Source organism: Aulonocara stuartgranti, assembly GCF_965226115.1.
Source record: "Aulonocara stuartgranti genome assembly, chromosome: 20".
In the NCBI taxonomy this organism is placed as follows: domain Eukaryota; kingdom Metazoa; phylum Chordata; class Actinopteri; order Cichliformes; family Cichlidae; genus Aulonocara; species Aulonocara stuartgranti.
In genome coordinates this window covers 29,216,420-29,232,422 of record NC_138956.1, presented here as the reverse complement: position 1 = coordinate 29,232,422, position 16,003 = coordinate 29,216,420, and the positions used below count along the sequence as shown (strand labels likewise).

General features: G+C 40.7%; 1 protein-coding gene across 1 annotated transcript in view; it reads left to right on the top strand.

Annotated features, from left to right (window-relative positions):
- The window catches only part of plod1a (procollagen-lysine, 2-oxoglutarate 5-dioxygenase 1a), a 28,300-nt gene that overhangs the window by 3,413 nt on the left and 8,884 nt on the right, over positions 1–16,003 (top strand). Inside the window, exons 4-12 of the mRNA XM_082519977.1 lie at positions 595–758; positions 2,250–2,362; positions 3,262–3,325; positions 10,837–10,934; positions 12,089–12,190; positions 12,328–12,459; positions 14,481–14,602; positions 14,775–14,879; positions 15,035–15,160. Coding sequence (XP_082376103.1) covers positions 595–758; positions 2,250–2,362; positions 3,262–3,325; positions 10,837–10,934; positions 12,089–12,190; positions 12,328–12,459; positions 14,481–14,602; positions 14,775–14,879; positions 15,035–15,160 — 1,026 coding nt within the window. The remainder of the gene's footprint in view (positions 1–594; positions 759–2,249; positions 2,363–3,261; positions 3,326–10,836; positions 10,935–12,088; positions 12,191–12,327; positions 12,460–14,480; positions 14,603–14,774; positions 14,880–15,034; positions 15,161–16,003) is intronic.

Genomic DNA, 16,003 nt, shown 5'->3' with positions numbered 1-16,003 from the left:
CCAAACTAGGCCAACTGACTCAACATGTCCAGGTCAAAATAATGCAAATATCGAGTACAGGTGTATAAGAATTGCCTCGGTATAAATTTAATAGCTACTTATTTAAAATATATTAGCAGTTCTTAACTGTTTCTGCTGTTTCTCTAGTCTTTTAAGGTAGCGTGCTTTGAATTGAGTAACAAGCTCCACTTATAGCAGTTTATTTGCTGTGTTACGATGTTATGAGTCAGTATACTAAATTCATAAGATATTACTGTTTCAGTGTTTATGCATATTTAATTTAAATGACATGTTTTTGAAGCACATTTGATGCACTTTAGCTGTACATGGCAGCTAAAGGAAAAGTCCTGACATTTTGTAAAGTTGTAAAATTCTTTATGGTGAAGCATGTAATTATAGTGAAATCAAGAAAGTGTGTGTTGTTTTTGTTGCAGTTCCTTTTCTGGTAGTAAACATAGTCACAGGCAAATTAACTCTGGCTGGTATCATATAATAACAACGCCTTCATTTGTTTTAACTGTGTCACTGGCTTCACACAGTGCTGAGCTGCACTGTGTACTAACGTTTTCTGTTTTCACTCCCTTAATGACTTAGCTACGATGTGGTTTTTGCCTCGGGTCCCAAAGAGCTGCTCAAGAAGTTCCAGCAGACCAAGCACAGGGTTGTGTTCTCCTCTGAGACCCTCATCTGGCCAGACAGACATCTGGAGGACAAATATCCCCATGTCAGGGAGGGCAACAGGTTCCTGGGCTCAGGGGGTATGTTTATCAGTCTTGTTGTTTCTTGTACTGCTGAGAAAAGTAATATTGCTGTGTAATTTCTGTCTGTTTGTTTTTACATAACATGAAGTATTTATTCTGAGAAAAAACAATATTTTTATGTCATATTTTTTTTATTAGAGACACCTGCGTCACAGTGTAGCCATGTGTGGAGGGTCACATAATTTTAGGATGCAGGACACAGCACACAAGGGATTTTTCAAAAAGGGAGCTCTTTAATAGCTAATCCAAAGTGAATCATTGTTCAAGGGAAAAATCCAAAACACAAGAAATTAGAAAACAACAAAACACAGCAAAGTTACAAAGAACAGTGCATACAATGCCAGAGTGGACAAAGCAACTACAGTTCACACTGTACAGTACTGCTGTATGTAGCCACACTGAGGGCTGATGAAATACTGGAGGCCAGCTCGGCAATGAGATAAATCGAAACATAATAAACACAGGTGAAAACAATCAGGGCAGTCACATAGCAGGGACAGGAGACATCACAGAACAGCCTTCACAGTAAAACAGGCACATTTATAGCATCCTGAATACCAACTCCCACTACCTCTCACTACAGAACAAGGAAACACAAAAAGACCAACGCACAGACACAGAATTGAGACAGTTTCAACAGATTTTCTAATATGTGTTCATATGGGATGGGAATCTATTGGAATTTAGCAATTCCAATTCCATTGTTGATGTCACTTGTCCATTCAGTTCCTAACCAATTATCTTATTGATTCTCTACATAATAGCTCTCTAACCTCGAGTACTAGAAGTTAAACTCAGCAGAAAGCATTTATTAATGAAAATCAACCCAGAGACTGAAGTAGCTCACTAAGATACGTAAACAGATCCAAATCCAAATGCAGTGCAGCACTGCACTTAATGTTGTTTTAGTACTTTATTAATCAGTACTTTCTTAATGTTGTTTCAGCATTTGCATACTTAGTCAACTGGTGCCATGTAAGCAATTATAAAAATGTAAATTATAAAAAATAAAAAATTTTCAGATGGTATTAAATGTTAAGCTGTTGCTGTATCTCTCACATCCAGCAGGAAAACCTGGAAGGTAAATGAACTGGTTCCTATGTAGTGCTTTACTACTCAACCTCAGCACTCAAAGCTCTTTATACAACATGCGTCATTCACCCAATCATAGAAACACTACTCCCCACCTGTGTAAATAAGCAGGTTAAAAGGGTCACTCACCTTCTGGGCTTAAGAAGTACCAGAAAAAAAAATCGTTAAAATGTGAGGCTCACAGGTTGCTGATAGATGAGATAGGGCAGATGGTTTTATAGCAGGTCGTTAGTCAGCACTGCACTGGTGACATAAACCTGGTAGAGCTCATTAGACATGCTCCTCGAAACACACGCCTTAACTTTCCCTCACTGTGTCTACATGAAGGTCATGAACAAATGTATACTTCTAATATATGTGATCATTTCCTGTCTCATTTCTCTTGTCTCCTCACAGGTTTCATTGGCTATCTTCCCAACATCAAAGAGCTCGTTGCTAATTGGACAGGAGACGACGGTGACAGTGATCAGCTGTTTTTCACCAAGGTTTACACTGATCAATCAAAAAGAGTAAGACTTGTTCCACTGCTGTAACTTTATGAAATTCCACTATTTTTTCATGAATGCCTCTACAGCACTGTAATTACATGAAGTGATGTTTATAACATCTCCTGCTAACTGAAATTCAGCACTTTCTGTCCACATGGTTCAAATTACAGGTCTTTTAGCTCATTGGACATTTTCCTGGTTCGTGTTAGGCTTTTAATTTGAAACATGTACCAGAGGCTTTTGATGGTAATGATGAACAATACACAAAACAATAGTGCTGAAAATACATCGTTTTCATATTGAATGCAGCATAATTCAGGGCAGTACAATTCTGATGTTAGCTATCATGTGAAAGCAGGTAAATATACGCTGCTCGGTGTTAAATGTCAACATTTCACCGAGTTCTTTTGATTCCTCAGAGGCATCCGATGGAAGACAACACACTGCTCAGTAGACAATTTAGCACTTTATTTCTCTTTCACATTACTTCTAGAAGGGAGATGCGTCCTGCATGACACATTGCCGTGGATCTCCAAATGGTGGTGTGCCCCTAACGGTTTTATTACAGAAGCTCTCTATCTCTACTCTAAACAACAGTGTCTCAGTAACTTTCCACTAGAGATGGTCCCCTCTTATCTACATTTTCCCAAGCAAGCGTGAGTGAGTCTGCAGCTTTCTACTCCCCAAGGACACATGGTCTCATGCCTTTATTTTCAGGGCTGTGTCCACTTAATACTACACTACATAACTTTATAACACTTATTAATAAAAAAGTATAGCATTATTGAGGCACTGAAAAATTATTTATTCCCAACATCGGCCTGAAGAAGCAGCCACAGTTTGTTTGTTCCTGTAGAAGTTTTCATCTTATTGGATACATGTAACATAATAGATCAAAAGAATATATTTCTATTTTTCAGAAATCTATAAATATCACCCTGGACAACAAATGCAGACTCTTTCAGAACCTTCATGGATCACTTGGTGAGTGCATTGAATTTTGTTTTCTTTGACCAGCAGGCCAAGGTTGTTGATAACACATGTAACACTGCCCAGCATCTTCTCCTGCTCTTGTTTACCATGCACATTATAATGAAAAATGATAAACAACAGACAATAAATCAGAAAAATCAGAAATCAGAGACACTTTACTTATCCCAAAGGGGCATTTAAGATACAACAGAGCAGCATGACATTGAAGATAAGGACGGGGCATAAACAGGCAATAAAAATGAGAGCATTGGGTTCACGTCGAAGTGATGGAAACAAGTCTGAAAATCACAAAAATGAGGAAAAAGAAAAGAATACAAAATATACTGAGTAGATGGCGAAAAGCAACAACGAAAAGAGCATTGAAGTTAGAAAACAGTAACAGAGTAACAACTTTAACAACCTTTTAAGGAACTTATTGAATTTTAGCATTTTCACTTTGACCTACGGATACATAGATGAGGTGATATTTTTGGATAATAACTTAAAATTCATACACTGATGATGAAGTGGTGATTGTTTTAATACCCCAAAGGTGAAGGGTATAATTATGGTTTGCCAAAGTAATTTTTGTGGCATTACTTCCTTTGCTGAAATGAACAATCATTGGCTACCTTAGCAAGGTGCATAAAAAACAAAACGATGTCAGCAGATGGTGACTAAACTATACACTTCATTTAGATGCTCCATTTATTTCCTCTGTTGACAGGTCTGTAGTCACATTGTAAAGTCTCAAGGGGAGTGCTCCATTTACTTTTATTGCATCACCAAAATGTACAAAGATCATTGTAAGAATGAGAGAGTTAAAGTGTCTTTACAGGAATAACAATCATACTGTTTACAGAACAGTTGTCTAGTTGGTGGCAGGTAGTTTTTTGTGTGTAACTGAACAAGTCTAGTAGGGAACACATGTCACAAGGTTTGGCAGGCAAGGCAATATAAGGAAGTCCCTCTCTGGTATTGTGTGGGATCAATTCAAGTTTATTTATACAGCACCAAATAACAACAACAGTCGCTCTCAAGGCGCTTTATAGTGTAAGGTAGAGGCTACAATAATACATACAGAGAAAAAACCCAATAATAATATGACCCACTATGAGCAAGCACTGGTCCAGCCCTAACTATATGCTTTAGCAAAAAGGAAAGTTTTAAGCCTAATCTTGAAAGTAGAGATAGTGTCTGTCTCCTGAATCCAAACTGGAAGCTGGTTCCACAGAAGAGGGGCCTGAAAACTGAAGGCTCTGCCTCCCATTCTACTTTTGGGGCGATCGTGGCTCAAGAGTTGGGAGTTCGCCTTGTAATCGGAAGGTTGCCGGTTCGAGCCCCGGCTTGGACAGTCTTGGTCGTTGTGTCCTTGGGCAAGACACTTCACCCGTTGCCTACTGGTGGTGGTCAGAGGGCCCGGTGGCGCCAGTGTCCGGCAGCCTCGCCTCTGTCAGTGCGCCCCAGGGTGGCTGTGGCTACAATGTAGCTTGCCATCACCAGTGTGTGAATGTGTGCGTGAATGGGTGGATGACTGGATCTGTAAAGCGCTTTGGGGTCCTTAGGGACTAGTAAAGCACTATATAAATACAGGCCATTTACCATTTACCATTTTAAATACTCTAGGAACAACAAATAAGCCTGGAGTGTGAGAACGAAGTGCTCTAATAGGGTGATATGGCACTACAAGGTCATTAAGATAAGATGGGGCCTGATTATTTAAGACCTTGTATGTGAGGAGCAGGATTTTGAATTCTGGATTTAACAGGAAGCCAATACAGGAGAAATATGCTCTCTCTTTCTAGTCCCTGTCAGGACTCTTGCTGCAGCATTTTGGATTAACTGAAGGCTTTTCAGGGAGTTTTTAGGACTTCCTGATAATAATGAATTACAGTAGTCCAGCCTGGAACTAATAAATGCATGAACTAGTTTTTCAGCGTCACTCTGAGACAGGATATTTCTAATTTTAGAGATGTTGCGCAAATGGAAGAAAGCAGTCCTACATATTTATTTAATATGTGCATTGAAGGACATATCCTGGTCAAAAATGACTCCAAGGTTCCTCACAGTGTTACTGGAGGCCAAGGTAATGCCATCCAGAGTAAGAATCTGGTTAGATACCATATTTCTAAGATTTTCCCCAGAGGTATAGTCGTTTTGGGGGGTTGGGCTATTATCAGCAACCATTTTTGCTAATAGCTAAGTGTTAAGGTATGGAGTCCGTTTCTTTCACTGTTTGCAGAAAGCTCAGGTATATGATGTCTATAGCTGGATATCTATATTTTACTTGGTTCAAGCAGATTGTAATGTTGGTCTGGTGAGGAAGGTCCCGCGGGCATTTGGCATGGAGGTTAGCCGGACAAGTCGGAGCCTAGGCACCAGCCCATTACAATGGGAAGGTCTCTCTAAAACACATGAGCGGAGAGCAGCATGCTCGACTGTAATGGCTGCACTCACACTAGGAGACTCTCCAACTACTACAATAATGGGAAGACACCCCATAACGGTGTTATGCCATAATAATGGTTGTTACAAGATGTAGGCCTTGAAAAGCTCTCACTGGAGCTCCAGTGGTTGCAATGCTCCTATATTGGTCCCCACGTCTACTTCTGTGACTCCAGTTCTTGCATATTTTCATTGTCGAGGAGTGGTTCTTATTGCTTTTTTGCTCAACTGTAGAGGACAATCGGCAGTACCTTCATCGTTTCTTTGTAGATGAGGGTGCATCCCACCATTCTAGGATAAGTATGGTGCCATGGTGAGGACACCTTCTGTTGGTCTTTTGAGGAGTTATCTTGATGAGGTGTCACTATGAGAAGGCTACATAACCTTTATCCAGGTGTGGATAAGTTGAGTAGCACAGGTTAGAGCAGAACAAAAAATGTTATCCATGACACGCAGGTCATCTTTTCTGTATGAAGTATAAAATGACTTGGTTACATTGGTCTGACAGTAACAACGTGTGAGTGTGTTTTTTGATAAAAGTTGACGTCACTGACATCAACATTGCAGTCCATTTTAGGGCTATTTCTGGGCAGTATTTAGCCAGTTTTTATCCTAACTAGTTCTATATTGCAGATGATATGGACACATTGGACAGTGGGGTTTCTGGTCAATTCACAGTTTGGTCATTACCTGCCAGTGAAATTGTACAGGCCATCCTCTCTCTGGCATTTCACAGAGCATCAGAACTGATGCTCTGTGAAATGCCATCTCTGTTGCATCTTTCTGGAACAGCGATAAAGTCGACTTTTCTACAAGGCCACACTTCTGCTAGCTTCAGAAGATATCTACACATATGTGTCACACTTTGACATGTGAATGAATAGACCCCACAGTTACCAGCTGATATTGAGTGTGGGTAAAAATGTTGCCAGTTGATTTGGTAGATTTTTACACCAGGTATCCTCCCTGACACAATCTTTTAGGGATTTATGTTTCCTCATGCACCCAAGCCAAGGATTTTCTGCTTGATACTCAAATACCTTAATCACTACACTATGGAGCCACTTGCCCTGAAAGACAAAAATAGTCCACAGTAATCATATTTCCCTGTATGGCATTTGCTTATTATAAATAACATGACATCCAGACAACAGGGGGTAAGTGTGGGTGAACTGTGGGGCAAACCCATACTTATCCCAGTCTTTTGGTTGCCCACAGTCAACTGTGATAGGGGCCCCGTGAAGTAAAACTACTCCTAAACTATTAAAGGGCAAAACTGCTATGGGCCCTTTTTCTTTGCCACACAGCCAGAGCTGCCCACTGTGGGCTCACCGGGCATGTTTGCTGGGATTATATCTCGGTCTAGTCTAGATTTAAATTGAATTACTGATATAACACCTTTTCTATTTTCATGAGACACAGGATATTGAGGGATCATTGGAAAGTCTGTATTTTTCTTTAATAGTATCTGTACAGGCTCAGCAGATCTGATCAGATGTAGGAAGAGTGGAAACTATTGTGTCATAAAGCTCCTCTGTGAACTGACTCTGATCTAACAGTGTGACAAGTGTGTTGTCCTGGCTGGTTTCAGTAAGTTTGCCGTTCTAAGTATATCATATAACAATGTCTCTGTCACCCTCGGAGGATGGTATGTGTGTGTTCCTCAAGCTAAGGTACTCTCAGGTACTGAGCAGTATCTTAGCTGTTCCTAACACTGTGCTCTCCCATGGCTAGAGACCTTGGATGTTGTAACTGGAATCTGCTGGAGCCACTCTTCCAGTTTCGTGTTTAGAAGCTAAGGGGGGAATTCCAGTGTGGTACTGTGTGGATGAGTTCTTGAAAACACGTTCAAATCTTTAAGGTGTTTATATCATACCTAGAAAATTAAATATCTATGAGGCTTTTAATCATTTCCTCTCATTCATAGTCAGCTGTACCATAAATGCTGTCTCTGTATATATTCTCCACCAAATATTATAAATTCTTATTTATATTGATGAGCCAAAGAGAGGTTTAGAGTAAGTGGGGTTGGTTTACACCCAACTAATATATAGGACAATATATAGATGTCTCCAAAACTAAGATTTTTACAAATTTGTTATAAAAATGCTATTAATATTATATTTGTCAAAGGATACTGATATGAACTTGTCACGGTTTGCGGGGCAAGCCGTGTGGATTTGTAGTAAGGACCCAAAAGGCGGCAGCTCTGGTGCAGGTGAGTGTTTATTTACAGCAGTGGGTACAAACAGCAACGGGGTGTGAACATGAAACCGAAACCTAAACTGGGTAAACTAACAACACAAACCAGGAATGACGGTGCAGGGAGATCCGGGGAAATACACATGAAGAGAGGCAGGGAGACCGAGGGGAAACAACACAGACGAACCAGCGATTACTAAGACAGAAAATACAACCTAAATACACTCAGAACACAGGGAGATTACACACAGGTGAGAGACACAGCTGGGAGAGATTAACATGACGAGACCAGGGAGGCAAACTGAAAACACTCACATAAGACGCAGACCTTCACAATAAAACAGGAACACACGGGGGGGAACAGGGTAAATACCAATTAGAGCACAGAACCAAAATCGCGAAGAGAAAACACAAAACGCTGGGTCAAAAGGACCCAGGATCATGACAGAACTCAAAGCGTTTGCAGCTTCATAGTCCAGCTATATATTTGATTAATTCCATGCTGCTGTAACTTCAGCTCTGAAGACAAACAGCAGACGACCTGACAGGAATGAAAGAAAACACACAGACTAAATGCACACAGGAGGCGATCAGGGCAAGTGGAAACACCCGGGGAAACAGCTGACTAGAATGAACATAATGACGCCACGTAGGAAGTGAAACTAAACACAATGAACATGGGACACCAGACCTCTTCAAAATAAAACAGGGAGCATAATGAGACGCAGACATGACACAAGCTTGGCAACATAGGACATGCAGACATGAAAGACATGACAGACTAAGACACGGATTTACCATGGTGGACTGACGAGGAACGCGAACACCATAAAAACTTACAGAGGATGAAAAAGGGACTGGAGATGAGACATGGATATAACTAAACACGATGACCGGGGGAAAGCACACGTGACAGAAGGAATGGGTCACAGGGGGAAAAACACGTAGACAAGAAGAGGAAACGGGAGACAACACATGAAGGGCGAGGGAGACAGGGGGTGATAAACAAAGAACTAACATGGCGACCTCGTCAAAATACAGGGAGTGCAGAATTATTAGGCAAGTTTTATTATTGAACAACAACCATGTTCTCAATGAACCCAAAAAACTCATTAATATCAAAGCTGAATGTTTTTGGAAGTAGTTTTTAGTTTGTTTTTAGTTTTAGCTATTTTAGGGGGATATCTGTGTGTGCAGGTGACTATTACTGTGCATAATTATTAGGCAACTTAAAAAACAAATCTATACCCATTTCAATCATTTATTTTTACCAGTGAAACCAATATAACATCTCCACATTCACAAATATACATTTCTGACATTCAAAAACAAAACAAAAACAAATCAGCGACCAATATAGCCACCTTTCTTTGCAAGGACACTCAAAAGCCTGCCATCCATGGATTCTGTCAGTGTTTTGATCTGTTCACCATCAACATTGCGTGCAGCAGCAACCACAGCCTCCCAGACACTGTTTAGAGAGGTGTACTGTTTTCCCTCCTTGTAAATCTCACATTTGATGATGGACCACAGGTTCTCAATGGGGTTCAGATCAGGTGAACAAGGAGGCCATGTCATTAGTTTTTCTTCTTTTATACCCTTTCTTGCCAGCCACGCTGTGGAGTACTTGGACGCGTGTGATGGAGCATTGTCCTGCATGGAAATCATGTTTTTCTTGAAGGATGCAGACTTCTTCCTGTACCACTGCTTGAAGAAGGTGTCTTCCAGAAACTGGCAGTAGGACTGGGAGTTGAGCTTGACTCCATCCTCAACCCGAAAAGGCCCCACAAGCTCATCTTTGATGATACCAGCCCAAACCAGTACTCCACCTCCACCTTGCTGGCGTCTGAGTCGGACTGGAGCTCTCTGCCCTTTACCAATCCAGCCACGGGCCCATCCATCTGGCCCATCAAGACTCACTCTCATTTCATCAGTCCATAAAACCTTAGAAAAATCAGTCTTGAGATATTTCTTGGCCCAGTCTTGACGTTTCAGCTTGTGTGTCTTGTTCAGTGGTGGTCGTCTTTCAGCCTTTCTTACCTTGGCCATGTCTCTGAGTATTGCACACCTTGTGCTTTTGGGCACTCCAGTGATGTTGCAGCTCTGAAATATGGCCAAACTGGTGGCAAGTGGCATCTTGGCAGCTGCACGCTTGACTTTTCTCAGTTCACGGGCAGTTATTTTGCGCCTTGGTTTTTCCACACGCTTCTTGCGACCCTGTTGACTATTTTGAATGAAACGCTTGATTGTTCGATGATCACGCTTCAGAAGCTTTGCAATTTTGAGACTGCTGCATCCCTCTGCAAGATATCTCACTATTTTTGACTTTTCTGAGCCTGTCAAGTCCTTCTTTTGACCCATTTTGCCAAAGGAAAGGACGTTGCCTAATAATTATGCACACCTGATATAGGGTGTTGATGTCATTAGACCACACCCCTTCTCATTACAGAGATGCACATCACCTAATATGCTTAATTGGTAGTAGGCTTTCGAGCCTATACAGCTTGGAGTAAGACAACATGCATGAAGAGGATGATGTGGACAAAATACTCATTTACCTAATAATTCTGCACTCCCTGTAGAAGGATCTTTAGATAACTAAATGAGACTAAAACATAAACAATGAATATCAACATACAAGGAAACACAAAACACTGGGTCACATGACCTAGGACCATGACATACTGTCAGCAGTAACAGTATTGTGTATGCTTTGTGGTAGCTAGGTCTTACAGTAGTTAACTTGTTCTTCTGTCTATCTGATCTATTTATCTTCAGTGTTCTCTTGAAACATTTAAAATGTAAATGTGTAGTTTTGATATTTCAAATCTTAAAAACAAGTCTGATAGTTGTTTTACATCTGTTTATGTTTCCAGATGATGTGGTGCTGAAGTTTGAAGATAGTCAAGTACGACTCAGAAATGTGTTGTATGATACTCTGCCTGTCATCGTCCACGGAAACGGACCAACAAAGGTACCAACTTATCTGTTCCATGTTATTAAGCTGTAGTCACATCGCACAGTTTTTAATGGAAACAATAAAACCTGCTCGAAAAGTTTGAGTTTGTATTCTCTCAGCAGTTTTCTCAGCTGAAAACTGAAGGCTCTGCCTCCCATTCTACTTTTAAATACTCTAGGAACAACAAGTAAGCCTGCAGTGTGAGAGCGAAGTACTCTAATATGGTGATATAGCAACAAACTATTTCTCCGGGCTAAATGATGATCTTCTAAATTTGTGACACGCCATTTCCTCTCCAGCTTACGAGTCATCTGCTTTAGGCTACGTGTTTGAGAATTATACCACAGAGTCAGGTACTTCTGATTTGAGACCTTAGTTTTCACCGGAGCTCCAGTATCCAGAGTCGTACGTAGTGAGGAGGTAAAATTATTAACAAGATAATCAACCTCTGTTGGACTAGCGTTCAGGTAGCTGCTCTGCTCTGTGTTGGTACAGGGCATTGAAGATGATAACAGTGGGTGGATTATATTCTTAAACTTAGTTACAGCACTTTCAGAAAGACATCTACTGTGATAAAGTCTACTCCCCACTGCTGTGTAATCAATTATTGTAAATGTTATCAGGAAATGATCAGACAGGAGAGGGTTTTCAGGAAACACTGTTAAATGTTCAGTTTCTATGCCATATGTTAACACAAGATCTAAAGTGTGATTAATGTGGTGGGTGGGTTCTTTTACATTTTGACAGAAGCCAACTGAGTCTAATAACAGATTAAATGCCATGTTGAGTCTGACATGTTTAGTACCTGCCTATAAGGCCCGGGTGGACGATGAATAACAACAAATAAAACCGTTTTTTTAGTTTGCCTTCTTGGGTGGACTGGGTTAAGTATCAGGCTTTCAAATGAACTGAAACTGTTGGTGTGTTGGTTGATTAATAAGTTGGGTTGGACGATTGTTGCCATCCCCACCTCAGCCTGTGCTTCACTGATTCTGATACATAATATGTATGTAGGGGTCGTTCCAGTAATCTAATGATAATCTACCTATATGTCTGAGATTCTCAAAATCTGTTTCATCTTTTAGTACGACTAAGAGATTACCAGTGTTAGACTATTAGATATGAGATTGATATAAAATGAACTACAAGAGCACACGACTGTTTTCCAGCTCCAGATCAACTACCTGGGAAACTACATCCCCAACACATGGACATTTGAGTCTGGGTGCACAGTGTGTCATGAGGATCTACGGTCACTCACAGCTCTTCAGGTCTGTTTACATTTCCTGACAAACTGTATCCATATTATTTCCCAAAGCTACCTTTGATGCCTGATAAAAATGGCATAAAGCCTCATCCTGGTAGAACATGACACTTATTTTTTGTTTAATGTGTGTGTTTCTAACAGGAAAATGAATACCCTCTGGTAGTGATTGGCATCTTCATTCAGCAGCCCACTCCATTTGTTACAGTGTTCTTCGAACGGCTGCTGAAGCTCCAGCATCCCAAGAACAAGATCAAACTCTTCATTTTTAACAAGGTAACTACATTTTCCTGACACTCAGCAAAAATATGTCTGATGTAGTCTGACACAAATTAGCATCACACCAGAATACCTCACTAAGATGTAAATACACTGGCTAAATGAAATACTGTGGAGTTTATTTCATAAAGCTGCTACTTCTATATATATATGTACACACACACACACACACACACACACACACACACACACACACACACACACACCAGGTGCTAGTATAAAGTAAAGAAGGATCATTATGTGCTTCACAGCTACTCCAGCAGTCTGTGAATAGAAACTTGCTCTGTGGGACTGTAGTTTTATTATCAGACAAAGCCTTTCAGGTTATTTTACAGAGAAACCCAAAAGTAATGTAACGCGTAGTGTAACAAATTACCTTCTCCTTGGAGTTATTAAGTAATGTACTGTAATGCAGCGGTCCCCAACCTTTTTTGCGCCACGGACCGGTTTATGCCCGACAATATTTTCATAGACCGGCCTTTAAGGTGTCGTGGATAAATACAACAAAATAAAACTAGTACCGGTACCGAAAAAAAAGAACATTTATTCATAACACACGTGACGAAGAAAGGAAAAACCTCAACAAACACCCACAAACATTTGACCGCATAGCGTGCAAGTATGTGCATGAATGTAATGCTGTTGATGTGTTGCTTAGGGACGGTGGTGACTCTCAAAGCAGAGCCAGTGACAGTCGATAAGTGATATCGATAATGGAATCAGAATGGTTACAGTATCTACTCTTATCACAGCTGCATGACCTTCTTACTTTGACGTTTTTGAGGACTTCTCTTCACATGAAGGTTTATAAGGACATTTTCAGTCCTTCTAAAAATTATTAACCTGCTGGATTTAACGTAACTTAGTAGGTAATGAACAGATTGATTTAGGCAATTTTAACAGAAGATGGGTTCATGATTTTCTCTTTGACAAAGTCCATGAAACTAGGAGAATAGTTTGTTAGACTGCTGTGTGTGGAACCCAGCAGTGCGTTTAGCCACAGAGAGTTGGAGGGAATCAAGTACTTGTGATTTGTACACAGTGTCCTCAATGTCCAGGCAGCAGTTATCCTTTGGCGCCTCCCCACCTTTGTCATATGGGTTAACCTTTATGCCCTCCTCAGACATTTCTGTACATTCTTTTCAACTTTTTTTTTGATTTGGCAAACATTTAGGTGGTGTTATAGCCTGTGACATTTTTGCAGGAAATCTTTTGTCACATCTTTGAAATCGAGTGTCTTTTACTCTTACATGTAATGAATACGCTGTTGATGCATTTTCACACTCTTTAGACACCTCAAGCAGTTCTGCAGAGCCTCGCTGGCTTCCTGCTTCCACCTCCTTGCAGACTTGGTGGCAACAGGAAGCAGCAGGAACATACTGAGGTGCTAACTGGACAAGAGTGTGGTCTGATCCACTGAGTGGGAGGAGGTTTATTGTCCCGTGTTTTGCAGTCCACATATTACTGCAAAGTGGGCAGACTGGAGTCCAGAGTGGTGTGATTAAACCAGTGATGGTGATTAAAGTCTCTGCGTGTTTATGCAGTAGGTCAGCAACAGTCGTGTGTATGATGTCAAATGCTGCTGTACCATTGGCTAATGAAGATCATTTGGTCTTCTGCTTTCTGATTGGCTGACCTGCTCCCTCCACCCCCAACCACCATGCTCCTCACCACCGCCTACAAGCTCGAGTTTTACCACACGTCACAGTCAAAGTGCAGATTGTGGATTTGTGACTTGAGAGGATGCAGTCAAGCACTTTTATTCAGATTTGTGATTATAAGAAGTAAACAAATAAATAAATATGACAAAAATTTGAATTACAAGTTTGCAGTTCTAGTATATTTGTGAAAACATCAATCTATGCATTTTTTCTGTAACCGTAAATTTAAAACACAAGCGTGTAAAAAACGTACAGGTTTCTACACATTCTCACTTTTTATTCTACATTTTGCAACATATTTATCTTCACAGCAGTCTTCCTGCTCTGCATTTCTTTGTGTTTTCCTTTTCCCTCCAGGAAGCTCATCATCAGCGTCAGGTCCGATCTTTCCTAAAGGATTATGGAAGCCTGTATGAGAATGTCACAGTCATCGAACCTGAAGAAGAGATGGATGGAGCTGCCTCTAGGAACCTAGGCCTGTGAGTACTGTCCAACCAGAACGTGACACATCTTCATTTTAAAATGTTTATCAACTGAGTTGTAGAAGATGATGTGTACTCTTCATTATACAGTATTAAGGTCAATAACAGATTGCTCTTTAAATTCTATTATAATATATGTGCTAATCTATCAGTGTGTTTTCTTCTTCAGCGATCTGTGCCGGAGGGACCAGGACTGTGACTATTTCTTCAGTTTGGACATTGAAGTGGTCTTAAAGAACAAGGATACACTCAAAATTCTGATTGAACAAAACCTGTAAGGAAATGTTTTTATACTGAGTCATTCACTGATGTGCTGGCAGTAGTCACAGTCACATTTAACTTCTTTAGCTCTAGTGTATTTATGTGAGTTGAGTATATGTCTAGATGAAGAAATGTAACACATAGCACTTCTTGAATGGCCTCCTGCAGTCCTATTGTAGCACCAATGATAACTCGAGCTGGTCGGCTGTGGAGCAACTTTTGGGGAGCCCTCAGTGGAGACGGCTACTACGCCAGGTCTGAGGACTATGTGGACATTGTACAAGGACGGAGAGTGTAAGTTGCTTATTTGCTCCCTAAAACCTTTGTCAGCATTTAGAATTTTTTTTGCATTCCTCATTTTTGACCATAAAAGGCTGAGGGGGTGTTGTCGTCACCTGTGGGTGGTACAGATACCCAGATCTGTGCCTGCAATAACTAGTGTGTCTAGGTGTATCTAGGAAAACTCTCAGACAAGTTTGAATCCTGGTGACCTAAAGGTCAAGGTCAGAGGTCAAGTTTCCAGAAAATCCTGTGAATACAATAACTCAAGAAGGAATTGGGATTTTCAAACTGGTGCTATATGTTCATCTTTTAAAAATCGAATGAGTTTGATTCTCAGCAACCTTAGCCCCAATGTTCACAAGTGTGTGTGAGCACAGGAGCTGGATGAGAATTTAAAATAGATCGAGAGTTTAGGAGAGGTGAGAGGCAGACCTGTCTTGATAAAGATAAAGCGATGGTAGAAGTTGTCAAATGGCAGGAACTGCTGTGGCTGTTTGTAAGTACAACCCACCTGGACCTTGGCTAGATCCACCTTCACTTGATCCTTCAGAATAATAAAGCTCTGGGATGAAAGTGTGTCATCATGGAGTTCACGCTCTGTGATAGCGCAGTTCAGCAGGAACCGGAGAACAGCAACAAAAACCTCAAAACATCAATGTCTTTGAGAATAAAGCAGAAATTTCAAGATTGATGTCTAAATGCAATTTTGAGAAAAAAGGTGAAATGTGGAAATATGGAGATGTTGTATCTATAAAATGCTTTGACTGACAGCATCTGACAGCGATTGTGCTCCCTCTGCTCGACCGTAAATTCAGCTTTCTTTGGCTCTCGTCACCTGTCTGGAGATAGGAGGGA